This window comes from Balaenoptera ricei, chromosome 15, assembly GCF_028023285.1.
Source record: "Balaenoptera ricei isolate mBalRic1 chromosome 15, mBalRic1.hap2, whole genome shotgun sequence".
Taxonomy (NCBI): Eukaryota; Metazoa; Chordata; class Mammalia; order Artiodactyla; family Balaenopteridae; genus Balaenoptera; species Balaenoptera ricei.
In genome coordinates, this window is record NC_082653.1 from 11,151,570 (window position 1) to 11,175,647 (window position 24,078).

A 24,078-nucleotide genomic window follows, 5' to 3' on the forward strand; every position below is an offset into this window, starting at 1 on the left:
GGAGGTGAGAAGAAAAACCACTTCCAGTGGCAAGGCTGCGTGAGAAGGGGATGTATTAATACACACCTATAGCCACCCCCCACACATACACACACACACTACCCCCCAGATGGAACCCAGAATGGTTTTTATTCATAAAATCACTATTATGTATAATATTAAATATTATATATAGTAATCATCATCATATATAATAATTCTATGGGAAAATCACATATGATATTAATAGGAATACTTCAGGTATACTGCAGATTAAATAGGTACCAGGGTAAGCTTGTAACTTAACCACCATTCATAGCACTGATTCTATAGAAAATATGTTCAGAGTCCCAGACAACTAACTTTCAACCTTTTGAAGCAGACACATTTATGTATTAGGGACTGTCTGCACTTTCATGCTTGGTTACCAGTTGACTCTCTGCCAGCCAGAAAAGTCCATCTGAACATTGTTCCCATGAACTGACCCAAAGAAGATTTAAGGGGACACTCTGGATAGTAATAAACTTTGAGCCTCAAGGCCAGGGACTCCATGACACACAAGACTGGCCGTAGCTTTTTACTTGAAGACTGTCGATTTAAAAAGGACTAAACAGGGATATTAAAAATCAAACAAAAACAAAACTCTTGAACACAAAATTCTGCCACAAACTGAGCCTGTTCTGTTTTACAGGCTGTTGTAGTTTTCTGGCTGTCTATTAGCACCTCTCCCAACTTGCTTAAGCATACGGTTGCTTCTATCATCCATCCTCTTCAATTGGCATTGGTAGATTATAGATGTACCCTTAAATACAGAGATAGACAGCAACTACAGATTAGATAGCAGAAGAAGCAGTTTATTGCTAGTTTGCAGCCAATCAAACGTCACGAGGCACACAGTGAGAGAGCCCACAGAGCTTGGTAACGATGTCAATGGCCAACCCCACTTGCCCCACATCCTTATAGGGAAGCAGCCTCGAGATCCAACATGTTGGTAATTGCTAGGGGTGGTTGTGGTGGCCATGGGGGGAGAGGGTGGTGAGGAGGGGAAGCAAGGATGGGGGAGAGCAAGACAAAGAGGATGATGGTGGGTGGGGACTCGGTAACACACAGACTACAACACGGGGACCATACAAGTAGGTCTGAACCCAACACACTGGAATATAAATGCTAACTGCTTCCCATACCATCTTCAACACGTTTCACAAGACTCCTGCCAACAACTCTGTCTTTAACACTATTTCTACTTTGTTCTCAACTGTTCTACCTCTGGCCTTCAAACTTGTTAAAAGGCACTTTTATGTTTAAAAAAATCTCAGTAAGTAACACTGAGGATCCAGAACCTCTGCTCTGAGATGAACAGAATGAAGGCAGGTGAGCGCTGCAGTCCAACAGGAAACCTCTATTCCGTTTAATCACGGCTACTCTGATGAAAGGTATTCCTAGGGCTCCGGGAAAGCAGCACGTCTGGAGGAAGGGACACTGGACCAGGAAGAAAAGAATTCTCTTGGGTCACAGGTCTGCTCTGTGACCACTTAATCATGCCAGATCTCAGTTCATCTGAGAAACAACCCTGACCCAAGTCATTCACCACAATGACTTGTGTTTAACACAGGTAACAGAAATGTGCCCTGCAAATTGTGAAACTAAGTGCGTTTATCTAAATTTGATTACATTCACAGAAAAATTCCGGTTTAAAAGACAAACCTTTAAAAAAAAAAAAAATCAAATCCACAAGAAGCCAAACCAACCCGAAATATCCCTTCTTCACCAGACTAGACATGTCATTCTGCTCCAAGCTACTAATATAGAGCCAAGCCTGCCTAGGCAAGAACAAAGCTTTTACATTTATTTTTATTCCTCTCCTCCTCTTCTCCATTCAAACAATACCGCTCATTTTGTAAGAACCAGAAGATGAGAGAAAAGTTGAAATCCACAAAAAATAGAATAACCTTCAGGGCTGAACCAAGGATAGTACGTTAAGAAAAGAGTTGAAAACAAAAGCAATGATTTCGTTTCACATGCACATGCTTCACCTGCCCAGAATTTTGTTTTGCTGGAAACTTTCTGGCAAGATCAAAATCTCAGGAAATTCCAAACAAATGAAACTCTAAAGGCAAATTACTTAGGAAAAAGGATCTAACTTTAGAGACCCAAGCACGCTCCTCCCATTTTTGTCCAGTTCTTTACTTTTATAGAGGAGCACCAAACCAACCATAAAATCATATGCTAACAAGAGCTCTGCATCCTGCAAGTTGACAACTCTGGCTTTTAATAAATGCCTCTATTTCCTGTCAGCATTGGTCAGTCCCAGCTACCAAACCTATGAAGTTTCAATGAGGGAGACTCTCATACCGCTGATGTCTCTCATACTTGGCCAGCCTGATGGAACACAAGAACTAAGAAACCACAGGGAAATTGCCCCTCCAGAGTGGCATGGGCTGTGCACGGCCCTGAAGCAGGACCAGCCGAGGAAGACAAGGATGGGTTACAGATGAGACTTAGTTCCACTGAGTGTACACAGTAAGTCCCCTACATATGAACCTTCAAGTTGCGAACTTTCAAAGATGCGAACGTGCATTTGCATGTCCAATCACGTCAGGCCTGAGTGAAACTGCAGCTTGCCCTCCGTCTCCTATTGCTGATGATCCTTCAGCTCTACCATCTCCCACCTCCTCTCCCTCCTCCAGTCGGTGACTCTTCTTGCCTGATCACTCAATGCCAGCCCCTATATGCCAGCTGTTGTATTGTACTACTGTACTTTTCAAGGTACTGTACTGTAAGATTAAAAATGTTTTATTTTTTGTGTTTGTTTATTTTTTATGTATTATTTGTGTGGAAAGTATTATAAACCTATTACAGTACAGTACTATACAGCCGATTGTGTTAGTTGGGTACCTAGGCTAACTCTGTTGGACTTACAAACAAATTGGACTTACGAATGTGCTCTCAGAACGGAACTCACTCATATGTAGGGGACTTACTGTATATGTGCATGTGTGTCTATCTATCTGGGATTAGGCCCACTGAAATGAAGTTCAGCTACGCTCAAGGCACTGGTGGGAGACACCAAGAATGACACACAGTTCCCGCTCAGAAGGGCTTCTAATTTCAATGGGGGAGGGGGTTGTTCCACACATAATATAAAGGGTGAGAGAGAAAACAAAATGTGTGCTAAGGTGATGGTGGGTCAGTAACACATGGTTTGCACAATATTATAAACTCGATGTCTCCCTATCAACCAGTTTCCAATTCATGAACCCAAATAGCATAGCTCATCACTCATTCAGGAACTACCTATTGGGTACTTTTATATGCCAGGCACTATATTGGATCAAAGAGACAGAAATGACTCAAACAAAAGCAATCCTGCCCCTTTTAAGACAGGTAACTTGGCAATAGGTAAGTAAACAGGCAACTATAGAACAATGGATATCTTTACAGTATAATCACACAAAGTGCTATGAAAGTGGAAGTACAGGGGCCATGGGAAGACCTGTAAGAGGTACCTACCTGGGGAAATCTGAGAAAGCACCCTAAAAGAGGATGCCTAAGATGGAACTGGAAGGAAGAACAAGAACTAGTGAGGGAGAATGTTCCAGGCAGAGGAAACAGTATACGCAAAGGCCCTGTGGGAGACAGGGAGCCTTACATTTCAGGAACGAAAAGTGTTTTGGAAGCTATACCAGAGTGCAAGAATGTCTATGAGCCCGCTCTGAACTCAAGGGCTGTTACTACTTCTGGGTGAAAAACTGAAACAGCCTAAGAAGAACAGAGTCAGATGAAAGTGGCAGCGTAGGGAGACCCCCAGCAGATGAGCAGAGAAGCCCAAGAGTGAGAGCTGGGACTAACTAGCTAGAAAAGGAGAATATATAAAAGGAAAGAAAAAGGAAAAGAGAAGAGTTATGGAAACTGTAGTTAGAGAATATTCAAGAAGCAAATAGAGGTCGACCATGTTAAATGGTGTTATGATAAGGATGCAAAGAATCCATTGCCTTTAGCAACAAGGAAGCTAACGGTGACCCAGTGAAGAATTATTTTAGTGGTGTGGCAGGGTGGAGCCTAGCTTCCCTGGGTCGAGGAGTGACTGGGAGGTGAACAATGGACGCAGTGACCTATTTATTTCAAACATTTCAGCTGGAGAGCAGTGACTAGAGGGGGTGTCGCAGCCGGAGGAAGCCTGAAAATGTTTAAATGGTTCAAGAAAGATGGTAACATAGAGGGAGGGCTAAGGACACATACCTAAAAAGAATCACTAAGCTATTGGTGCAAGACGCCTTGAACAGGTGGGATGGGAAGGTGTGAAGAGCGCAGATATAAGGCTGCCTTAGACAGGAACAAAGGCTCCTTTTTCCTTGTGAGAGAAATGAGGCAGAAAGGATGACAGGCAAACTTCAGATCTGACAGCCAGGAGCTGAGGGAGACAGATCTGAGGTTACTGACCTGATTTCCTTCTAGTGGTTCAATCTGCAAAACCAGGAGATTTTTCTCCAGCAGCACTTAGGGGCCTGGGCCCGGGAAGAGAAAAGCAGGTAGCTGGCCTGGTCCAGGTAGAGCTGGTCTGGTATGCTGATGGCAAGAAGATGGGCAGGGGCTTCCCTGGTGGCAAAGTGGTTAAGAATCCACCTCCCAATGCAGGGGACACGGGTTCGAGCCCTGGTCCGGGAAGATCCCACATGCCATGGAGCAACTAAGCCCATGCGCCACAACTACTGAGGCTGTGCTCTAGAGCCCGCGAGCCACAACTACTGAGCCCGCGTGCCACAACTACTGAAGTCTGCGCGCGTAGAGCCCGTGCTCCGCAACAAGAGAAGCCACCGCAATGAGAAGCCTGCGCACCGCAACGAAGAGTAGCCCCTGCTCACCGCAACCAGACAAAGCCCGCACACAGCAACAAAGACCCAATGCAGCCAAAAATAAAAATAAATTAAATAAATTAAAAAAAAAAAAAAAAAAGAAAATGGGCAGAAGGGCTACGCGGGGATATTGGAGAGGCAGCATTTCAAGGGACTGACCGGCCGCATAAGAAGGCAAGGGAGGACTGGCGCTGGAAAGGAGCAGCTGGAAATCTGGCTGTACAAGTAAACCCAGAGGAGGGAAGTAACTGAGTGAGGGAGTGTGGAAGCACAGGAGGCTGTGATTGGAGAGTGAAAGGTCTGAGTCTAATGAGATGGCAAAGACAGAAAAGATCCCAAGGGCCAGGGCGTGCCCCATGGGAAGGAGACGGCAAAAGGAGAGGGACATGAAATTTCCAGGGGAGAAGGTGAGGATGGTGGGTGGACTGCCCAAGGGAACACTGACGTGGCCCGCCCAAGGGAACACTGACGTGGCCCAGGGGCGACAGCAGCTGTGGAAAAGAGAACATGTGTGCCAGGTAAATTAAGGGGAGAGGGAGGGATGCAGAGGGGCCCACTTAAAATATGACCAGCATAATATAGGCAAGTAATTAAACAATTCCCCCAAAGGCAATTTATTGACTGGGAATGCCTGCTGGAATCCTCTCTAAGATTCAAACTCCCACCCCCAACACATGCATATCTACACCTCCCCTCCAATCCTAAGACAAAGCATAATCAGTGAACCAGGGTCTTATCCAGAGTTTGGACTTCTATTAAGGATCTATTTTTATAATGCTTTCTTATTCACTTCCATCTTAAAAACGGTTGCTTCCCCCCTGCAATATTCTGTCCATTTAATAGCTATGTTTAGGGGCTTCCCTGGTGGCGCAGTGGTTAAGAATCCTCCTGCCAATGCAGGGGACACGCGTTCGAGCCCTGGTCCGGGAAGATCCCACATGCCGCGGAGCAACTAAGCCTGTGCACCATGACTACTGAGCCCGCGTGCCACGACTCCTGAAGCCCACGTGCCTAGAGCACGTGCTCCGCAAAAAGAGAAGCCACCACAATGAGAAGCCTGCGCACCGCAACGAAGAGTAGCCCCGCTCGCTGCAACTAGAGAAAGCCCGCGCGCAGCAACGAAGACCCAACGCAGCCAAAAATAAATTAAAAAAAAAAAAAAAAAAAAGCTATGTTTAGTGACTCTGTTGAGAGGCCTGTGAACTACTGTTTTTCTACTCCATATATCTATTTCTGCTATGGATGTTCTATAGTATCCATTCAGTGACATGTAAATGACTCCAAAATAAAACCGGAAGGAGGAAAAACAGAAACAGAAGCCACATTGAAACATCCTCCTTCACCAGTGAAGGAAAAATAGTCAAAGCTTCTTTTACTCTACTTTGTCCTCCACTGATAAGAAAAACTCTTCCCTTTTCAAATCTGTAATGACTAGTAATCAAGAATTATTCTTTAAAAAATTGAATCCAGTACTACTTCCACACATGATCTTCAAAGCCAGAATTAGAAAAAGGAAAAAAGAAAAGATGTTTCACAACCTTAATGGCTTGCAGATATCTAAGTCTGACTGCTCCGACACAGCAAGGAATGAGTTTAGTAAGTATGTGAACGGAAAACAGGCAGCAATCAGCAACTCATTCAGAATTTCTCAAGATGATAATTTTTGTGTTTAAATCACAAAGTCTCAGAATATGTAATCATATCCAAAAATGTTAAAATGCCCCAAAATTAAAGCCTATCACTTAGTCATTTAAAACTAGGATAAATTATCAGTAAACTTATTTTACAAGGTACTTGACTTGAAAGACTCACTTGAACAAAGCCGTCTATGTATAGAGAACTGCTAATGAACAGACCACATAATGGGATAAGCCAGCCAACACCATTAAAAATATCCTTTAACATTCACAATGAATAAATGAGACCTTTCTTCTTATAGTGTCATCTGCAAATCAGGGGGATAGCCACATATTTTCAATTTGTACTTACTGAGTCAGGCTTATACTTAAAGATTCTTTTTAAAAAACATTTTGTGTCATAAAAGATAATTCTGCTTTTTGTATGGACTGAAGAGTATCTGCATAAATACCTGGATAAGAAAAATAAAACTATTTATATAAAAGCTATCACTTCATTGCAATCAATACTGTACTACCTGCCTACTAAGTGTAACGCACTGTCCGTTAACACTGTTAACGCACAGACGATAACACAAACATGTCTGCCAGAGAAGACACCTACACAGATGACTTCACTACACGGCGGCAACATGAGGTCAATGACATGTTGTAGCCCTCACTAAGTCACCCTATTAGAAGGATTCTGAGGCCATTATCACACTCAAGGTGAGAAGTAATGGCAAGGGAGAGAGGAAAAAAATGTATATTAAGAGAAAGAGAGGCAATGCATATGAATCGTGGAGGGGCAAGGGGTGGATGGGAGGCGGAGGGTTAAGAACAAAGAGGAAGAAAGTTAAATATGCTCCCATGCTTTCAAGCTTAGGTAATTTAACACTTAACATGAACAGAGAAGGGCAAGGAGGCCTGAACCCAGATTAGGGGACTGGAGAACATAAGGGGCTCACTCCTGCCTGCCCTTGGAATCTCCACTTAGATATTACTTTTATAGACTATCTTTACCTGACAGCTCTTCCGCTTGCTTTTCCTTCTCCCGAATGCCTCTTCCTTAGTGTCCCCAAGTACCTAGGCCTACGCCTATGAGAGCTCTCCTCACTCTGAACTGGGACTGTCTCTACCCAGCCCCTTTGCTGGCTGCACTGTTAAGCTTCTTTTTTTTTTTTTTTAATAGTAATCTTTTTTATTTATTTATTTATTTTTATATTTTTTATTTTTGGCTGTGTTGGGTCTTCATTTCTGTGCGAGGGCTTCCTCTAGTTGCGGCAAGCGGGGGCCACTCTTCATCGCGGTGCGCGGGCCTCTCACTATCGCGGCCTCTCTTGTTGCAGAGCACAGGCTCCAGACGCGCAGGCTCAGTAGTTGTGGCTCACGGGCCTAGTTGCTCCGCGGCATGTGGGATCTTCCCAGACCAGGGCTCGAACCCGTGTCCCCTGCATTAGCAGACAGATTCTCAATCACTGCGCCACCAAGGAAGCCCTGTTAAGCTTCTTAACAGCAAGGACCAACTGTGTCTTTCTTGCTCACCACTTACCCTCACTGCCGAGCAGAGCCTGGCCCCTAGCTCATGGACTTGAATGAGTGAATAGACTCTGCCTGAAAGGAGCTTACCATTGCAGAACAGAAGAGGAAATAAAGGGGAGATGAAAAGCTTCATGGAGTAACTGATCTCCAGTTATTGATTTTAATTTCATATATACAAAAAAGTATTAAATGGCCAATGCCATCATGTCACACGATTCAGGAGTACTAAAACACCGAGTTGGTTTTGTCCTCCTGGGATTCAGCTTTAGGAGAGGAAAAGGTACAAAACTTAGAACAAGGATCCTGATTGTTTTATAATGGTAAAGAATCTTTCCTATCTATTGCTTGTTCTAATTTGTCATATGTAATATACCCCTACGGAAGAAGAGATGTTCAAGAGGGATCAAAGGAATAGCATCTCCTACAATATAACGCATACTTCTGTCGCTAAACAGGGATAGAGACCTTTCACACATATTCTTTGTAACATATATACATACATATTTTTCCCCCCAATCATGGCTACCATTTATTTCATCCCTTGATAGAGAGAATAAGGTAGAGAAACCATCTAATCATGAATTGAGACACATGACAAATGGTATCATTCCTAACCAGGTCACAAAGCAAGTCATCAAAAACACTACTTCTTAGATTTTTCAGTGCAAACTTATGTGAGCAAGTCATTCTTGTCAAGTCCCATATTGACCATCCAATTTAATTTCCAAGTTGGTCATCAAAAATAGTTCATGGAAATAATTGAACATGGGACAAAAATACAGTCACACTCAGTTGCTCGAGGTGGAAAAAAATGGTGGCAGCTTCCAACTTCCTCAAAATAGCAGAAAGGGGATAAGGATGACAAGGGAAGGGGGAAGGACAGGAAGGAAAGAAGCACCTGGCTAATGATTTTATCCCGGATTTTAATGTCAAGGGCACTCCCTCAGGCATTTTCACACTAGCCACCATATCTCCAGCTAGTCTTCCCTTGCTTTGATTTTATCTAATGATAGTACACCAACTACTTACAAGCCTAAAAGTCTTTTTAAAATCACCTTAATTCTAATGCTAATAAACAACTCCAAGAAAAAAACCCCAGTCTGGAGTAGAGGCTACAAACTCAAGTGCGTCCAATGGCTGGGTAGTTCATATAAGTGAGGACAGGGGGACCCGCTGGGGAGAAGAATACACACGTGCCCCTCAGATCAGCAGACCACTGCCACGGTGGGCTCAGGCCGTGTGATCTTCAGATTTTTCAAGTGAAGCCAGAAATCCAGATTTGTATGTGATTTCTCCTGATTTATCAATAATGACAAAAGCTTAAACTCCTCTTTTTTTAAAAGCACTGTGTGGCCAACTTGTGACATCTAGATGAGAGGTCAGAAATATGGGCAAGGGTCAAAAATCTACAAACTCTCTCTTCCTATGTGCTAATCAACCAGGAGGCGAAGCACAATTCCTTGTCCCTGCAGTTGTGTATCAGTGTGAGCATGGCCACAGTGCCATTGTAAAGCTGGATCCAGGACATGGGAGACCTCAGGCAAAGAAGAACATCGAGGCTCTGACACCTAATTGTCCTCCCAAAACATTTCCTGCTATTAAAGACCAATTTATGGTGTGTAACAAATGGTACTGCATGTAAAGCACTTTGCGCAGTGCCTGGGGCACATAACAGAATTCAATAAATGTTAGCTGTTATTGGGTTTTATTATGAATGAGGGTAGAACGTGGATCAGACTGTGCCTTTCTCCCTTGAATGGGAGATTTCAGTCCAATTACAAAACCCAATAATCCTCTTTAGACATGAGAAGAATTTCAAAGGAAACTGCATTCATCACTGTGGCATTCAGTCATTTTATAAAATAATGGATTTATGCCCACACAGGGTGTTTTATTCTTTTTAAGGACATAATGGATTTTTAAAGTTTTGATTTGAGTTAATATGAAAATTTAAAGCTCTGTCTCACTTTTAGATAAGGGGGATCATGGAACATATATGGCTACCAAATCTAGCATGAGTGGGACGTGAAGCCCCCATTTTTCCAGCAAAGTTGCCCCACTCTCCTGGCTCCTCGTGTGACCACGTAGGTGTAGGATGTTAGATTCCAGTCATGCTGTAAGGCTATCTGGTCTAATCACCACATTTTACAGATCCTGAATGTTAACTCCTTCAAGGTCCCACAACAGTCGAAGGCAGACCCAGAACCCAAACCCTGTCCTCTTCTTCCATCACCTCACAAGTCCCTGGGGGGGATGTATGTTCGGGGGAGTTGGTTAAGGGTGGGCAGCAGGGCAGCTGGGACTAAAGCTTTGAGACAAAGGCCCAGCCTTTATGAGTAAAAGGCTCTATCAACTAGGGGGACAGGGTGGGGAAGGTTTCCTATATGCAGCCAATCAAAGCCTTGCTTCAGTACATCTCAGAGTCAGTCAGACTCTTTTAAAAATCCTCTAGTATCAACCATACCCTTTTAGCCACTGGCTTGTAGCAAGAGTTCCAAGCCTCTATGAAGGAATCTAATTTACTTGCTGGAAAAGTAGAGACATGGCTAAGCAAAGGAATCAATGATTTTTAAAAGAATGTTACTATGTTTCAAAGTGTCCAACTACCAAAGTACTGAGAAAATATTTTTTTGAAATGTAGCCAAGAGTAGAATATAAACTGAGTCCTACATTCAAAATTTGTCTTTCTAGAAAGCAAATGTCAAAGGATATAAAGCAAGCTGTGAACAAGAGACTAAAATTAGCTCAAACCACAAATAACCTAACATACTTATCACTTCCTTATGATCAACCTACAAAAATCAAACATTAAAAGCATTTACAAAACTAAAGGTGTGATGCCAATTTAATCCTTTAACTTCAGCTGTATCCTTTCTTCCTTCTGGCATGTAAACATTACCAAAGAATGACATTTTATTAATTTGAAGGCAAGTAAAAGGGAAACCATTAGAGTTAAGTTTTGCCCTGTAAATAAAATAGCATGTACCATGCAGTTCTTAAGTGGTTAGAATGGTAACCACCTCCTCAAACTGAAGATAGGAAATTTCAGATGATGGACCACACCCATCTCCAAATGCGCTTCTCACAGAGAGCTAGGGACATACCAGACTCCTACTTCAGACCAAAGCTTGCCTCCATCTCCTCAAGCCGTTTATTTCCTACTTCCAAAAGCAACATCTTCCAATGAACAAAGGCTGTTGGGAAACACAAAAGTTTTTGTCATAAAGTAGTGGAACGTGTTGCAAAAGGAAGCTTAGTTGACAAATGTGGGTTCATGCAAAAAAAAAAAGGTACTAGTTTGTTAAACTTCAACTACTTTTACCATGATTCTCTCTGCATGATGACTACATTTTTGATAAGTTTTCACGGGAAAGTTCAAGCTCAAAAAGGTTGGAAACGAGTGGTTAAGAAACGATGAGTATAAAACCTACCAACTGCTACTGTGCACTCTTCAATACTAAAACTCTCAAAAGCATTCTTATCAGTAAGTAGAAAAACAAGGGACAGTAGCAGACCTGGGTACTATGACAAGAACAGATGAAATAAAATACTGCTAATGACACTAATATTCCTAGGATGTATTAAGAAAAACTGTTAGTGGGACATGAAGGAATATTTAAATACACTTAGAAATGGTACCATGATAGGTACATAAAGGACCCATTAAAACGCAGCACATCATGGGGATGTGGATTCTCAAGGATGGTTCATGGGAGACGTGGACCAGCTAACCCTCAATCATGGCCACATCACCCGGTATACTGGGGATTGCTCCAGAAATGTGGCTTTGTGCCTGTCAACCTGATGTGGCTTAATGCAACTTCCTGATATTGCACCACTCTGCTTCACCCCTTCACCCCACCTCCGAGGATGATCCAAAAGACCCTGGCAACAGGGAGGTGGTATCCAGGTGGTGGAGAACAATAATGGCAATGCTCTTAACTCTAAGATGCTGTCAAAATAACGGTTTGAATCAGGGTAAAAATAAAGCAAAACAACAAGAACAACAAAAACCACAAAACAAAGTATCCTCCCTCTGAAAGACCCCTGAATATCTCCTTAGAGGCCTCTTTTCTCTGTGCAAAAGGGAGGCACACAAATATTTATGACCCAGTTAGGCATACTTTGCCTTTATCCTTGTAGAAGCAAACTCAGCCCTGACTATTTGAATAGTGAAGCAATACAAAATCTAAAAGAGATAAATATAACAGTGACAAATGTTTAAGCACCGAGGGAATTTAAAGCTAATTTACCGTATTATGCTAAATGCAGCTTGCCTATTTGTTCTCTTGAGTGAAGTTATATTCAGAAGTGATTTCATGCGCAGACATTTTTAAGTAACCCCCTGTTCTTCGGAGAATTCCAACTACTTGGAGTAATTACTTGATGTTCATCTTCCTGTAAGCAATTCACAATAATGTATATTTCTCTGAGTAATCAGTACTCATCAGAATAAAAACTAGCTAAGCTGTTCCCTGGAACTTAGCATGGCATTTTTTAAATGAGATTCTTTAAAAGGAAGAGATGCACCAGTAACAAAGCCATTAGATAAGAAAAAAAAAAGTTGGGGGAAAAATGTTTCATAACAGAGAGAGATAAGAGAGAGTTTTCCTTCTCTAATCACTAACTAATAAATTTAAAAAACACAGTTTTGGAAACCTAGTTTTGCTATGCTCATCTTATCTTTGCAAGTGGTGTCGCTTGCCCACAAAAGCCACAAACACAGCCGAGGCTTTTCCTTCTTCATCTGTAAAAGAAAACGTGCCTCAATCAGTCTTTGGGAAGAAAGCTCTGCAAGTAAAAAAGAAAGAAGCCCAGGACACAAGTCCACTCGAGCCCAAAGGTTTGCTTCAACAAGCGGTTAAGCCTCAATAAGGACTCAGAATTTCCTGGCACACTACTAGATTAAGAGTAGTAGGGAATATGTATATTTTCCAGAGAAAAATATGGACCTTAAGTGTCCCTTTGCTAAGAAGCCATGTTTATTTTGTGATTCCATGTTGTAGAACTTCTTAAGCACCAATTCTAATTACCACGGGGTATCCGTAAAACTTTACAAACAGCGTTGGTAGAATAGTAAGCATTCAAAACTGCAAACTGAATCAGGTCACAAATTAAAAAACAACAACAACAAAAAACTGAAAATCATTTATCAGTAGTTATTTTTGTCTGCAGTGTGACTTGTACCACATTCCGAAGATCAACTGATTTGGGGGGCCTTGACTTTTCTTTGGCTATTTATTTCGGGGGAAAAAAATCTTCCATGGGAAATGGTCTTGTTCCTAGCTTTCAGACATTTCAAAATTTACAAAACTGTCAGTAAGACACTTGTGATACGTCAAGCTGCCTTGAGGAAGGAGAGGGCAGCAGCTAGGAAACTATGAAGCCCACTTCTACAAAGTGAAGCATTATTTCTAAAATGCTGGAGCCTTAGGTACTTTCTTCTCAAACACGGCAGCTGTGTATACTATCATGCTCTTCAAATGAAGTTTAGACCAGATGTTGGTTTCTTTCTAAAATTACAACATAAAGGGCAGCTACTCTTAGTGCACCTAGCTGGGGTTGAATCTTTCGTAAATTCTCGAGAATCAGTTCCTCTATCTTTACAGGAAAAACCACCCAATTGCTACTCAGAGAAAAACTGCAAGCATAACTCATATGTCAGTGCCACTCATTTTCCCACATTACTAAACCAAATGAACCCTACTTATTAAAAATGTTCAATACCTCTCGGGAAAAAAAAGATTCAATTCTTTTGAATCTTTAACTATACTCACAAAACTCTTACACATTTTTGAGCCTAACCGTACCCACCGACACCCACGCACCTTACAAAATTGAGTAACCACAGCAGTGGTTACAAGGATTACTTCAGGAACATCAAACTCTCTGTGTGAGCATATTAAAGACTTTCATTACTTGACGAGAACTTAGTGATCAGTTAGTCAAGGATCATTTTTATACAGGAAGGGACTGAAGCCCAAAGAAAGGAAGGGACCCATTCAGCCTAGTTAGTGTTAGAGCTAACTAGAGAAAAAGCAAAAGATAAAGCTACTCTCTTGCCCAGAAGGGTGATCTGATCAAAGGCCAAAAACGTTTGCCTTTAGCATTTATACTTTGAAAAGAAATCACAGGTTTTATAAGGGTTGTTACTTTACAGAGAACCATATTTTTAATCCCACAGTCAAAAAATATTTTACAAACCAGCTACATGCAAAGTCCTTCTAGAAGGCATGTGAGAACAAGTCAAGAGTGATGAGAACAGAGTAATTCAATAATTCTTAGAGAGACAGATATATCACCTCCAAGTTTCCTATTAAGTTCGCCTCAGGCCAAGTACAAATTTGTTGTTAAATTTGAAGTTCCTGTGAAACAAACTGGGTTTCCTACTGGGTAAGCATCCAAGCTTTTCTTCCAAGCCACCACAGCAGGCAATACCAAACTGCCTCATCAAGCCATGGCTCAAATTGTACTGGTTTTCTCTGAGAGTGGCCTCTGCTATTAGTACTAACGCAGGCTAATCTTTTTGTGTCTACCATTCCTCCTCCCCCAGAATGGGAGTTGGGAACTGTGACTTGTCTTTCTATTGTCAGGGCCTGGGGCAAAGTGCTGACAATCGATTCAACCCCAACATTTCTTAGGCACTTTGTGCCCGGTGCAGAGGACACCAAGATGAATGAGAAAGATGGAAGAGCTGACTTCCACAGTTTGGACCCTAGAGTAGATGGACCCGGATACAAACGAACAGCTCCCATGAGAGCAGGGCTTTAAAAGAGATAGGTATGAAGGTGTATGTAAGCACACAAGTGAGAGAGCCAAAATCTAGTGCAAGGGGCCACACATTTGAGCTGGGAGGCGCAAGCCAGAATGAGTGGGAAAGGCAGCCTAAACAAAGTGTTGAGCCAAAGTACAGAGGAATGAAAGAGAAGGATGAGTCTGGAGAACACTGCACCTTCTAGTGTGGCTAGAATAAAAGGTACACAGGAGGGGATGGCTGGAACCTGGTTGCCATGCCAAGGAGCTTGGACCTTACAGATAAATGAAAGCATAGAAGTAAACAGAGGAGTGACAGACTCAGGTCTGTTTTTAACACAATTACTCTAGTGATAATGTGAAGAATATACACAGTGGGGCGGGGAGGAGATGTGGAGAGATTGCTGAGGGACCTTATTAATATGCTTCTGGTTTCACTAATTTCTGTAATGTGAAACCAGAAACGACAGCAGTATTATAAGCAAAATTTGAGAACCTAGACCACTGGGATGGTAGGAAGGACATCATAGTGACCAATCAATGAGATGTGGTAGAGGGAATCAAGAACCATTCCAAAGTCCCCAGCACTTCTGGATATTCAAAACATGCACCAAATGACTGGTACCAAACTACACTGTCTTGGACACAATGACCCTGCTGGACTTCCCCTTTTCCTAAACATGGGCAGTACAAAGAAACATGTCCAGACTATTTGTAGTCAGTATTAGTTGGTTACCATGAACAAATTAACATAAACACTGTAGGGAGGGATGCCAGCTTGTGCAAAATACACATGAGCTCAGGCTGGCTTATGAAAAAGTACCTGCAATTAAAAGCACAGCATAAGACAAAAACTGCCAAAAGGATTCTGCCATCTAAAAGATCAGAAAATAGACAACTCAAAAAAAAGAGAAACAGGAAAAAAGAAAAGGCACAGTTATTTCAGCAGTTAAGAGTCTGACAAAACCCCTACAGGAAATTTTAAAATTTATTTCTATCATGAAATTCAGTATACATTCAATTACACTACTCATTACCAGGCATCTTTTTAAATAGGTTTGGGGGAGCTATTCATGCTAAAATGCAAAATGCAGGGACTTCCCTGGCAGTCCAGTGGTTAAGACTCCACACTTCCAATGCAGTGGGGCATGGGTTCGATCCCTGGTCGGGGAACTAAGATCCCGCATGCAGCGCAGCTCAGCCAAAAAAAAAAAAAAATGCAAAATGCACTGGAGGGGCCTTGGAGCCCAATGGTAGATAACTGGCAACCGAAAATCATTTGCATTACCATTATCCCCCAGCTGACTCTTCGGAACCATCTGATATAGTTTATGATGTACTTCCAAAAGAACCAAAGTATTCCTATAAATATGCCAGTGATGTCAAACAAATAATGAGAGCAAAAAGTTCTTCCCTCCACTATTTCTACTTGTGCCCCCAGTTAATCTGAGTCCAGACAATTACAAACGTCTTTGCACCATTTCCAGAGTGGTGATCAGACACCTAAATTTAGTTCACTCAAACCAGGGCTACACAAGAACATTTAGATCTAATGGGTCACTCAAGATGACTAGAGCTTCCCATCCTCTCCATGTCACTTCCGTTTGTCTTTCTTTTTTTTAAGTGAAGTGAGTCATAGTGTATAGATCTTTCTCCTCTGCACAAAACACGGTTTTTCTCTGAAGAGAATGGTATTTATATAAAAAATTACTGGGAAATTTTAATATTCATCTTGGACTGTTAACATAATAAGCTGTATACAGCAGTAAGGAATTTTAGTGAATTATTGTTATAACATGGTTTTAACCTAGTCAGGCATTAGATCGTATTTCATAATGAAAGCAGCTATAAAAACAAATGTCAATTGGAAGAGTGGCCCGTCTTACAAAGCCTGCCTCTAACATAGAATAAATCTTGCCTTCAAGTCACAAGCTATTGTTGCAATCTCCTTTATCTGAAACAATCAAATCATTCATACTGAAAAGTAGTGAACAGTGTCAGAGAATCAAAGAATTAGAGATGAGAGAAATGGCGAAACACCTGACCCAAACCTTAAACTACAAATGGAGGGTAGTTTTTTCCTATTTTCATTCATTCAAGCCCCCTCTTCTCTCATTCTAGCTCCAAAAACCAATCCCTTTGCCCTATCTGTGTTCTCTCTTCTCTTTTGGGCACTCCAGGCTTGCTAAGTATTACTTCCACTTTTCAAACCAGACATACAATCATTTAAATGATAGAAAACAATTTTTTAAAGCCATCTACACATGCTATCAAGGATGACTTTTTATAGACCTAAATGCTTATTAGTATCTATGCTATCTATTAGCATTAACAACTATATAAAATCAGTTATGCTCACTTTATCAAATTGAGCTAGCAGAGAATCTTCGCCTGAAACATTTGTTTTCTAAGCCGCCTCATTCCTCGGCATTCAAAAGTCTACTTCATCCTTTGTTCTTTTCCCAATTGTTTCCAAGTTTTTACATCTTTTTGTTCTAGTTAGAAGTTAGTATAGTGAGAAATAACTGCACTGCTTTGTTTACAAAATGTTAAGCAAAAATTACATATTATTTAAAAAATCACAATAGACTAAGCAAGCTCAAAATGACTCTGTATAAGGCTGCCTTCATTGTGACGGGCTACAAAATATTAATTTTTTTAACTTCCATTTTCTACCCACCATAAACACATTTCTTTGAATTCCTGAAAAATAATGGTTTTCGTAAATTGACACACACTTTGGAAAATTTGCCACTTTAGACTCAAGGTCATTTGAACTCTACATTTTTTTTAAAATGCCAGAGTTTGCCACTTTTAACATCAAGAAGGAAAAGAGCGTCTGATTTAGATTTTGTAAAAGAAAAATATCTGTACTGCAGAGGTGAGAAAGCCCATAGTGGATAATTCTCTAAGATAAAAGAAACCACCTCTAGAAATGTGGCAATCGATTAAGGATCTAGAGAACTCTCACTCCTGGGGTTCCCAGGTGGTAGACAAACATAAGAACAATGAGGGAAATTAACTGAAGACCAGGCTCCACGCTAGTGACTTGCTTAGCATAGTTTTAACAGTGCTTGGGTGACAGGTCTCCCACTCCTCCCTAAGACTGTAAGTAATCAAATTCAAACAAGGACTTTTTATAATATGAATTTGCTGTTGCCAACTGAGTCAGCTTCAGTATAAAAGATTCTCCCCAGTACCTCCTGGAGGCCACCCCTACTTGTGATGGGGTATATCATTATCAACTCCAACACTTCAGACCAAGAATTTTTTCATTTAAAACCACTTTAGACTCTGCTGTATTCAATCTGATGCAGAAAATTTGTCTACACATTCTCAAAGTCACTAGTGGGATTCATTCAGTTAACTCAGAGAGACTAGACACGGAATACAAATTTTAGATATTGATCGATCGTACTTATACAGATTAGAGTGGTTATATGTATTAGTCTATCAGAAGCTAATATACATTACAGCGCAAGTAAAAAGAATCCTGTCAAATAAGCTTGATGCAAATCCACATGAAACCAAGCCTGCCAAAAAAAGGCTTTTGTTAGTCAAGCATACCAAAGAACTGCTTAAAGCTTTTTTCCTTTTTAAGTGGAGCTCAAAATAGATTTTAATACTACCAGCTGATGGATCTCACAATTTGCCTTTTGAGCCTATAAGCCGAAAACAGCCTTCTCCCTTTACACAAGTAACAACATCTCTCTATTCTGTACATTGCTTATTTAAAATACCGAGTGTGGTTTTGGTTAATCCTCACAACCCCCGCGATGACATTTAATCGGGAGCACATATTTTCTTCAGAGGATTTAGTTCTTGTGAAAGCAGACTTCTTCATCTTTTTAATCTGATGATGTAGAGATACGTGAGAAACCCTACCTTCCGAACTTTTTATTTATGAACCACCGTAACCCACAAGGAGATGAGGACGGGGAAGACACCATCATCTCAACCATGACCAAAGGATAAGATGCTCATCGGGTGAAAGATGCTTATTTTAGAGAGAGTAAAAACGTTAACCTCCCCTGTTGCCTGCCTGACACGGGGTAATATTCTGGCCCCAGTGGAGTGGGTACTCCAGACCTCCTGGCTGGAAAGCTCTTTAGCCTGCTACTCTCAGGGCTTAGCTCACAGAGCAAGTATCTCTTCCTCTGACAGATCTTCCCTGATCCCCTTCTCTGAGGCAGGCCATCTTCCCTGAAATCACTCTCTACCCCGTTATGTTGTTTTCTTCAAAGCACTTGTCCCCATCTGAAATTGTCTGCTTATGTGTTGGACTGCCCTGTTCGACTCTAAGCTCACGGGGGATAGGATCTTGCCTGTCTTGTTCAGCAAACACTACCTCCAGCGCCTCAGCAGCGCCTAGCACGGAAGAGGCACGTCAATTCAGATCCATTAAATGAATGAACAGGAAGGGGGAAGGGACTGTCATCCTTGGGACTCGACGCACAGAGACCAAGAGAAAGGAAATGTAAAGGAGGGAGGGGGGAGTAACCCTTTCCCCCGGGGAGACAAAGGAAGACAGCCTGAGGTGGTCCAGTCTAGAAAGGAAGTAGTGGGGGTGTTCTATCCACCCCAGGGGACAAAGAGTGGACAGGCAGGGGGGCGGGGTCGGGGTGCGAGGCTTCGCGCTGAGAGCAGAGACTGGCGGCTTCCAGGCTTGAGAGGTCACCCGGACTGGAGGATATGAGGTAGGTGGGGGATCAAAGGGGACTGCGAGGCCGGGGAGAGACGCAGGCCCACCCGGGGGACAAAGAGAGAGGCGGCCGGCCTCTGCCGCCGTCGGATCGAATCCTCACGGAGCAGGGCCGAGGCGGAGGGCGGGACCCAGAGGGAGAGCGGGGCCTGGGGGTCTGAGGGGAAGGTTCGCTAGGCCTAAGCGAAGGGCCTGCCGCGCTCTGGGGCGCTCCCGCACCTGGTAAATGGCCGCCCAGCTCCCAGCCTTGTCGATCTGCTCGAACTCCTTTTCCATCTCCATGGCGGGCCAGGGGGGCTGCTGCGCCTCCTCCTCGGCCCACTGCGCCGTCTGCCGCTCTAGGCCGCGTCGCGCTCTCCGCACTTAGTCCCGCTGCAAGCCGCGACTCTCGCCGCTACCGCCGCCCTAGCCGCCGCTGCTTCTTCATGTCAACCCGGCAGCCGGAAGTACGCACCGCGCTGCCGCGGGCTCCGCCCCTCAAGCGGAAGGACCAATCAGCGCTCAGGAATGTCGGCTAGCAGTTCCGCGGGGCGGAGCCGGGGGAGGTGCTGGGGGAAGACATCTTGCAGCGTGCCCTCCCTCCTCCCCTCCCATCCCGGTCTACGAGCTTGGGCGTGGCGCGCGCCCGTTGCCTAGGCGACCCCGGGAGCCCCGCCCACGGCGCGTGGGTTTGCCCGGCTGCCACCGATCTTGAATTCAAGCATCGATGCGGTCCGTTGAGTCACAGAGTGACCTTGAAGCAGTCATGCATCTTTCCTGCAGCGCCAGGGCCCAGGCCTCAGTGCTCCAAGGGGGAGGGGGGGGTTTCATGCTCCCCTTCCAGGCTCCCGCCTCTGGCCAGATGTCCGCCCTCTTTTCGAGAAACTTAGAGCTTCATGATTTACCAGGCTGCTGGGGAAGACCCACTACTCTCTGAATGTACTTTGCGTTTGGGGTCTCCTATCCTGGGCACTGCAGAAATGAATGGATTGGGGTCTTGGAATGATTTTTAATACGTCCCAAAGTAGCAAGGAAGTCCTGCTCAGAATGGACTCAGTGGAGCACAAATTCCATGGTGCATTAGTGTTGAATAATGGCAGATTTCTGGGCTCACTTCCAAAGGATTCGGATACAGAAATCTGTATTTTTTACCAGCAACCCCAGCTAATTCTATACCTATGGTCCTTGAAGCACACATGAGAAGGGCTGGTCAGGTGGTTTTGCTGCAGGATGTACTTTAAGCCATTCACTTTTGTGTCGGGCACATTATATGAAGATTGTGAACTCCATGGGGTCAGGGACCCTAGAGGACAGAATCATCTCTGTTCACTCTTCCCATCTCAAGCCTACCCAGAGCAGCGGTGTTGAATTCCAGCTCATTCCTTGAGTGCTTGTGGCAGGCACTGTGCCTGGCATTCCAAGTACATTTTCTCATTTAATCTCTACAACAACCCTACAATATAGGCACTTTTATTATTCCCATTTTATAGATGAGGAAACTGAGGCACAGTGAGGCAAAATCACTTGTCCAGAGTACCTTTGCACATTGGTATGGAAGCCGGGATTCTAACCAGTCTTCAGGGGAGTGCTCGCTTTGGAGACAGGCTGCCTGAGTCCAAATTCCAGCTCTACTAAATACTAGCTGCGCAACCTTGGGCAAATTACCTAACCCCTCTCTGCCTCTGTTCCCTCCTTTGTAAAATGAAGATAATGAAAGTACCCATCTCATAGGGTGGTGTGAAGATTGAAAGAGTATATATAATGCTTTTAGTCTAGTGAGTGGATCAATAAATATGAGCCCCCATTGTTATATACCTTCAAATAACAGCAAATGGGAGGTAAATCCTTGTTGAATAAATGCAATTGGTTTGATAAACAATGTCTTTAGAAACTGAGTATTCCATGGAGGGGGAAATTAACAAAAGATGCCCCTTCGGGTGAAAAGTTTGGGAACGCCACACTTGGAAGCTGCCTAATATAAGTCTTAGCCATTTAAGTGACTCTCCAGGTTCGTGTACTCTTCCTGCCCTTGTTTCTTTGAGAGCTAGTTTATCTGGAACTCACAGAACTCAGAGCTCCTTGTTGTGGGGGACAGAACAAGGCTGGTTCATTCTTCTCACTGTGGGCTGACCTAAGTAAGTAAATAAATCAAATGCCCATCTGGAGCCCAAGTGGCCCTCATGCCTGCAGGGAGTACCACCCAGTGACTGGAGCGGCCTTTGAGTGGGGCCAGTGCTATGCACGGGATCTTGATGAAGGAGTGGAGGTGGGTGTGTGCGTGCAGAGTCCACGTGTATTTAGTGGATGTATTAGTTACCTAGGGTGGCCGTAACAAATTACCACAAATGTGGTGGCTTAAAGCAACAGAAATATATTTTTGAACCATTCTGGAGGCCAGACGTCTGAAGTCAATGTGTTGACAGGGCCACACTCCCTCTGAAGTCTCTAGGGGAGAATCCTTCCTTGCCTCTTCCAGCTCCTGGTGACTTCAATGGTTCCTCAGCTTGCGGCAGCATAAATGCAGTCTCTGTGTCCGTCTTTATGTGGTTTTTCTCCTCTGTCTCCTCTTCCAGCTGTCTAATCTCCCTCGGCCTCACTCTTTCAAGAATACCTGTCATTGGATCTAGGACCCACTCTAATCCAGGAGGATTTTGCATTGCCAGGTAATCCAAGATGATCTCATTTTGAGATCCTTAAATTAATTACATCTGCAAAGACCCTTTTTCTGAATAAGGTTATATCCCAGGTTCTGGGGGTTAGGACTTGGACATATCTTTTTTGAGATATGTCCCCCACTCAACCTACCACAGTGGCAGAGGGTGAAACTTTGTCACAATATTGGTCCTGAATGAAACCCCTAATTTCAGGTATCAACTAATCACTATTATATCCGTTCTTCACATAGCAGCAGCCAGAGAGCGCTTTTAATTTTTTGGATCATGAAACTCTTGTAGGTAAAACCCTCCAATAGTTTCCCATCCTTCTTAGAATGAAACCCAAACAAGTCCTAACCCTGGCCCACCTCCCCTACCTTTCTCCTTTTCTTGTACTCTAGACCAATCCTCTAACTCATTGAATGAGTTTCTACCTCAGGACCTTTGCACCAACTGTTCCTGCTGCCTGGACCACTCTTCTTGCAGATCTTGTCACCCTTCAAGTCTCAGGTCAAATGTTACCTCTGCAGACAGGTCTCTGACCACAGTCTCTAAAATAGCCCCCAGTCACTTTCTGCCGGTGACCTTGTTTTCTGCATCACAGTGCTCATCTCTAAAATCTCCCTCTTTATTTGTTGGCTTGTTTCCTTTTCCTGCCCCCCACTATAGTGTTCCATGAGGGTAGGGACCTCGACTTCTTGTCTGTGTCCCAAGCCCCTGATATTGGGTTGGGAGGAGGGACTTGAGGTGCTGGAATCTTCTGTGGCTCTCTAAGGCTTGGCTTTCGTCTGTCACGCTCTACCAGTTCTCTGCCAAGTCCTGGCCTAGAACCAGCCAAGCCTTGGTATCCCCCAGAGCTGTGATGGTGGTGATTGGGAATCTTTTAGTGATGACTGGTTAGAAAATAAACAAATGACCATGTGTCATGATAGCTAAAACCTTTTCTTGGCAGGTCTGCCTGAGGAATGGTCTCAGGTGGTTTCTTGGGCCTTTCCTTCACAGATTTAGCTAATGGAGCAAATCAATGACCCATTAAACTTTTTAAAATGTCCTAAAGAGTTGTCAGTAGAGAAGGATGGCTGTTTACCAAGCCTCCAATGGATCATCGACTCCTAACTTAGCAGTGTCAGCAAGCTTCCTGGTAAAAATCCGGCCTGGTCTTTTTTCTGGGAGGTAGACCAGTGTTAAGAGCTTGGAATTCAGAGAGAGACCAAAGTAGTCTCTGATGAGATGTCACTTCCTCGGAGAGGCCCCTTCTGATGCCCCCTAATAAACGGTTCCGTGAATCTGTATCCTTTTTCCTTCTTAGAACTTATCAGGCATTTGAGGACATATTTTCTCCCTACTGTTACCATGTAGTATTATGTCATGTGTTTGTTCTCTATGTGTTATCGTCCATCTCTACCACTAAATGTAAACTTCATGAAGAAAAGAGATTAAGTCGATTTGGTTCAATGCCGTCTTCCTTGAGCTACAGGTCATTCCCAGATGGGCCACAGGTCCTTGGAAGATTCCAGAAATCAAGATGACAGGGCTTTTTTCTACCTCATAGACTCAGACCTCCAGGGTCCTCAGGGTCATCCAGCTCACTCTGTCTAACAGTGAGGACACATAGCCAGGAAAGGAAGTGGCCCTTCCCTCTGAGATTCACAGCTGCTCTCCTAACGAAGTTTGGGTGCCTTGACTGGTTGGCTGATTTGGGGTCAGCCAAAGACATTCCTGGGATAGAATAACTGACTAGGGGCAAAACCCAGGCCCACAGCGCTGGAAACTGGATGCACAGAGCTTCAGTCTCCAGCCACAGACAGCGCTAGGTGTGACCTCCCAGTTTATATTTCCCAGAAGTCCTGCAAGCCTGGTGTTGTCCCATTTTGCAGATGAGAAAATGGGTAAAGAGGTGAACTCAATGAACACCCAAATACAGAATGCTGGTCTGGGTGCAGCAGGTTAGAATCTTCTAACCCTGGTCTGCTACTTACCAGCTTTCAGGCTTTGGGCAA

The 24,078-nt window shown here is 43.4% G+C and overlaps 1 protein-coding gene across 5 annotated transcripts in view; it reads right to left on the reverse strand.

Moving 5' to 3' along the window:
- The window catches only part of PTPN1 (protein tyrosine phosphatase non-receptor type 1), a 70,715-nt gene extending 50,838 nt beyond the window's left edge, over positions 1 to 19,877 (reverse strand). For all 5 annotated transcript variants that reach the window (XR_009497613.1, XM_059897096.1, XM_059897097.1 and 2 more), the window contains exon 1: positions 19,665 to 19,877. Coding sequence is in view for 4 of the 5 variants with exons in the window: in XM_059897096.1 (XP_059753079.1) it covers positions 19,665 to 19,727 (63 nt within the window). In the remaining variant the exon portion in view is untranslated. The remainder of the gene's footprint in view (positions 1 to 19,664) is intronic.
- Between the last annotated feature and the right edge of the window lie 4,201 nt (positions 19,878 to 24,078).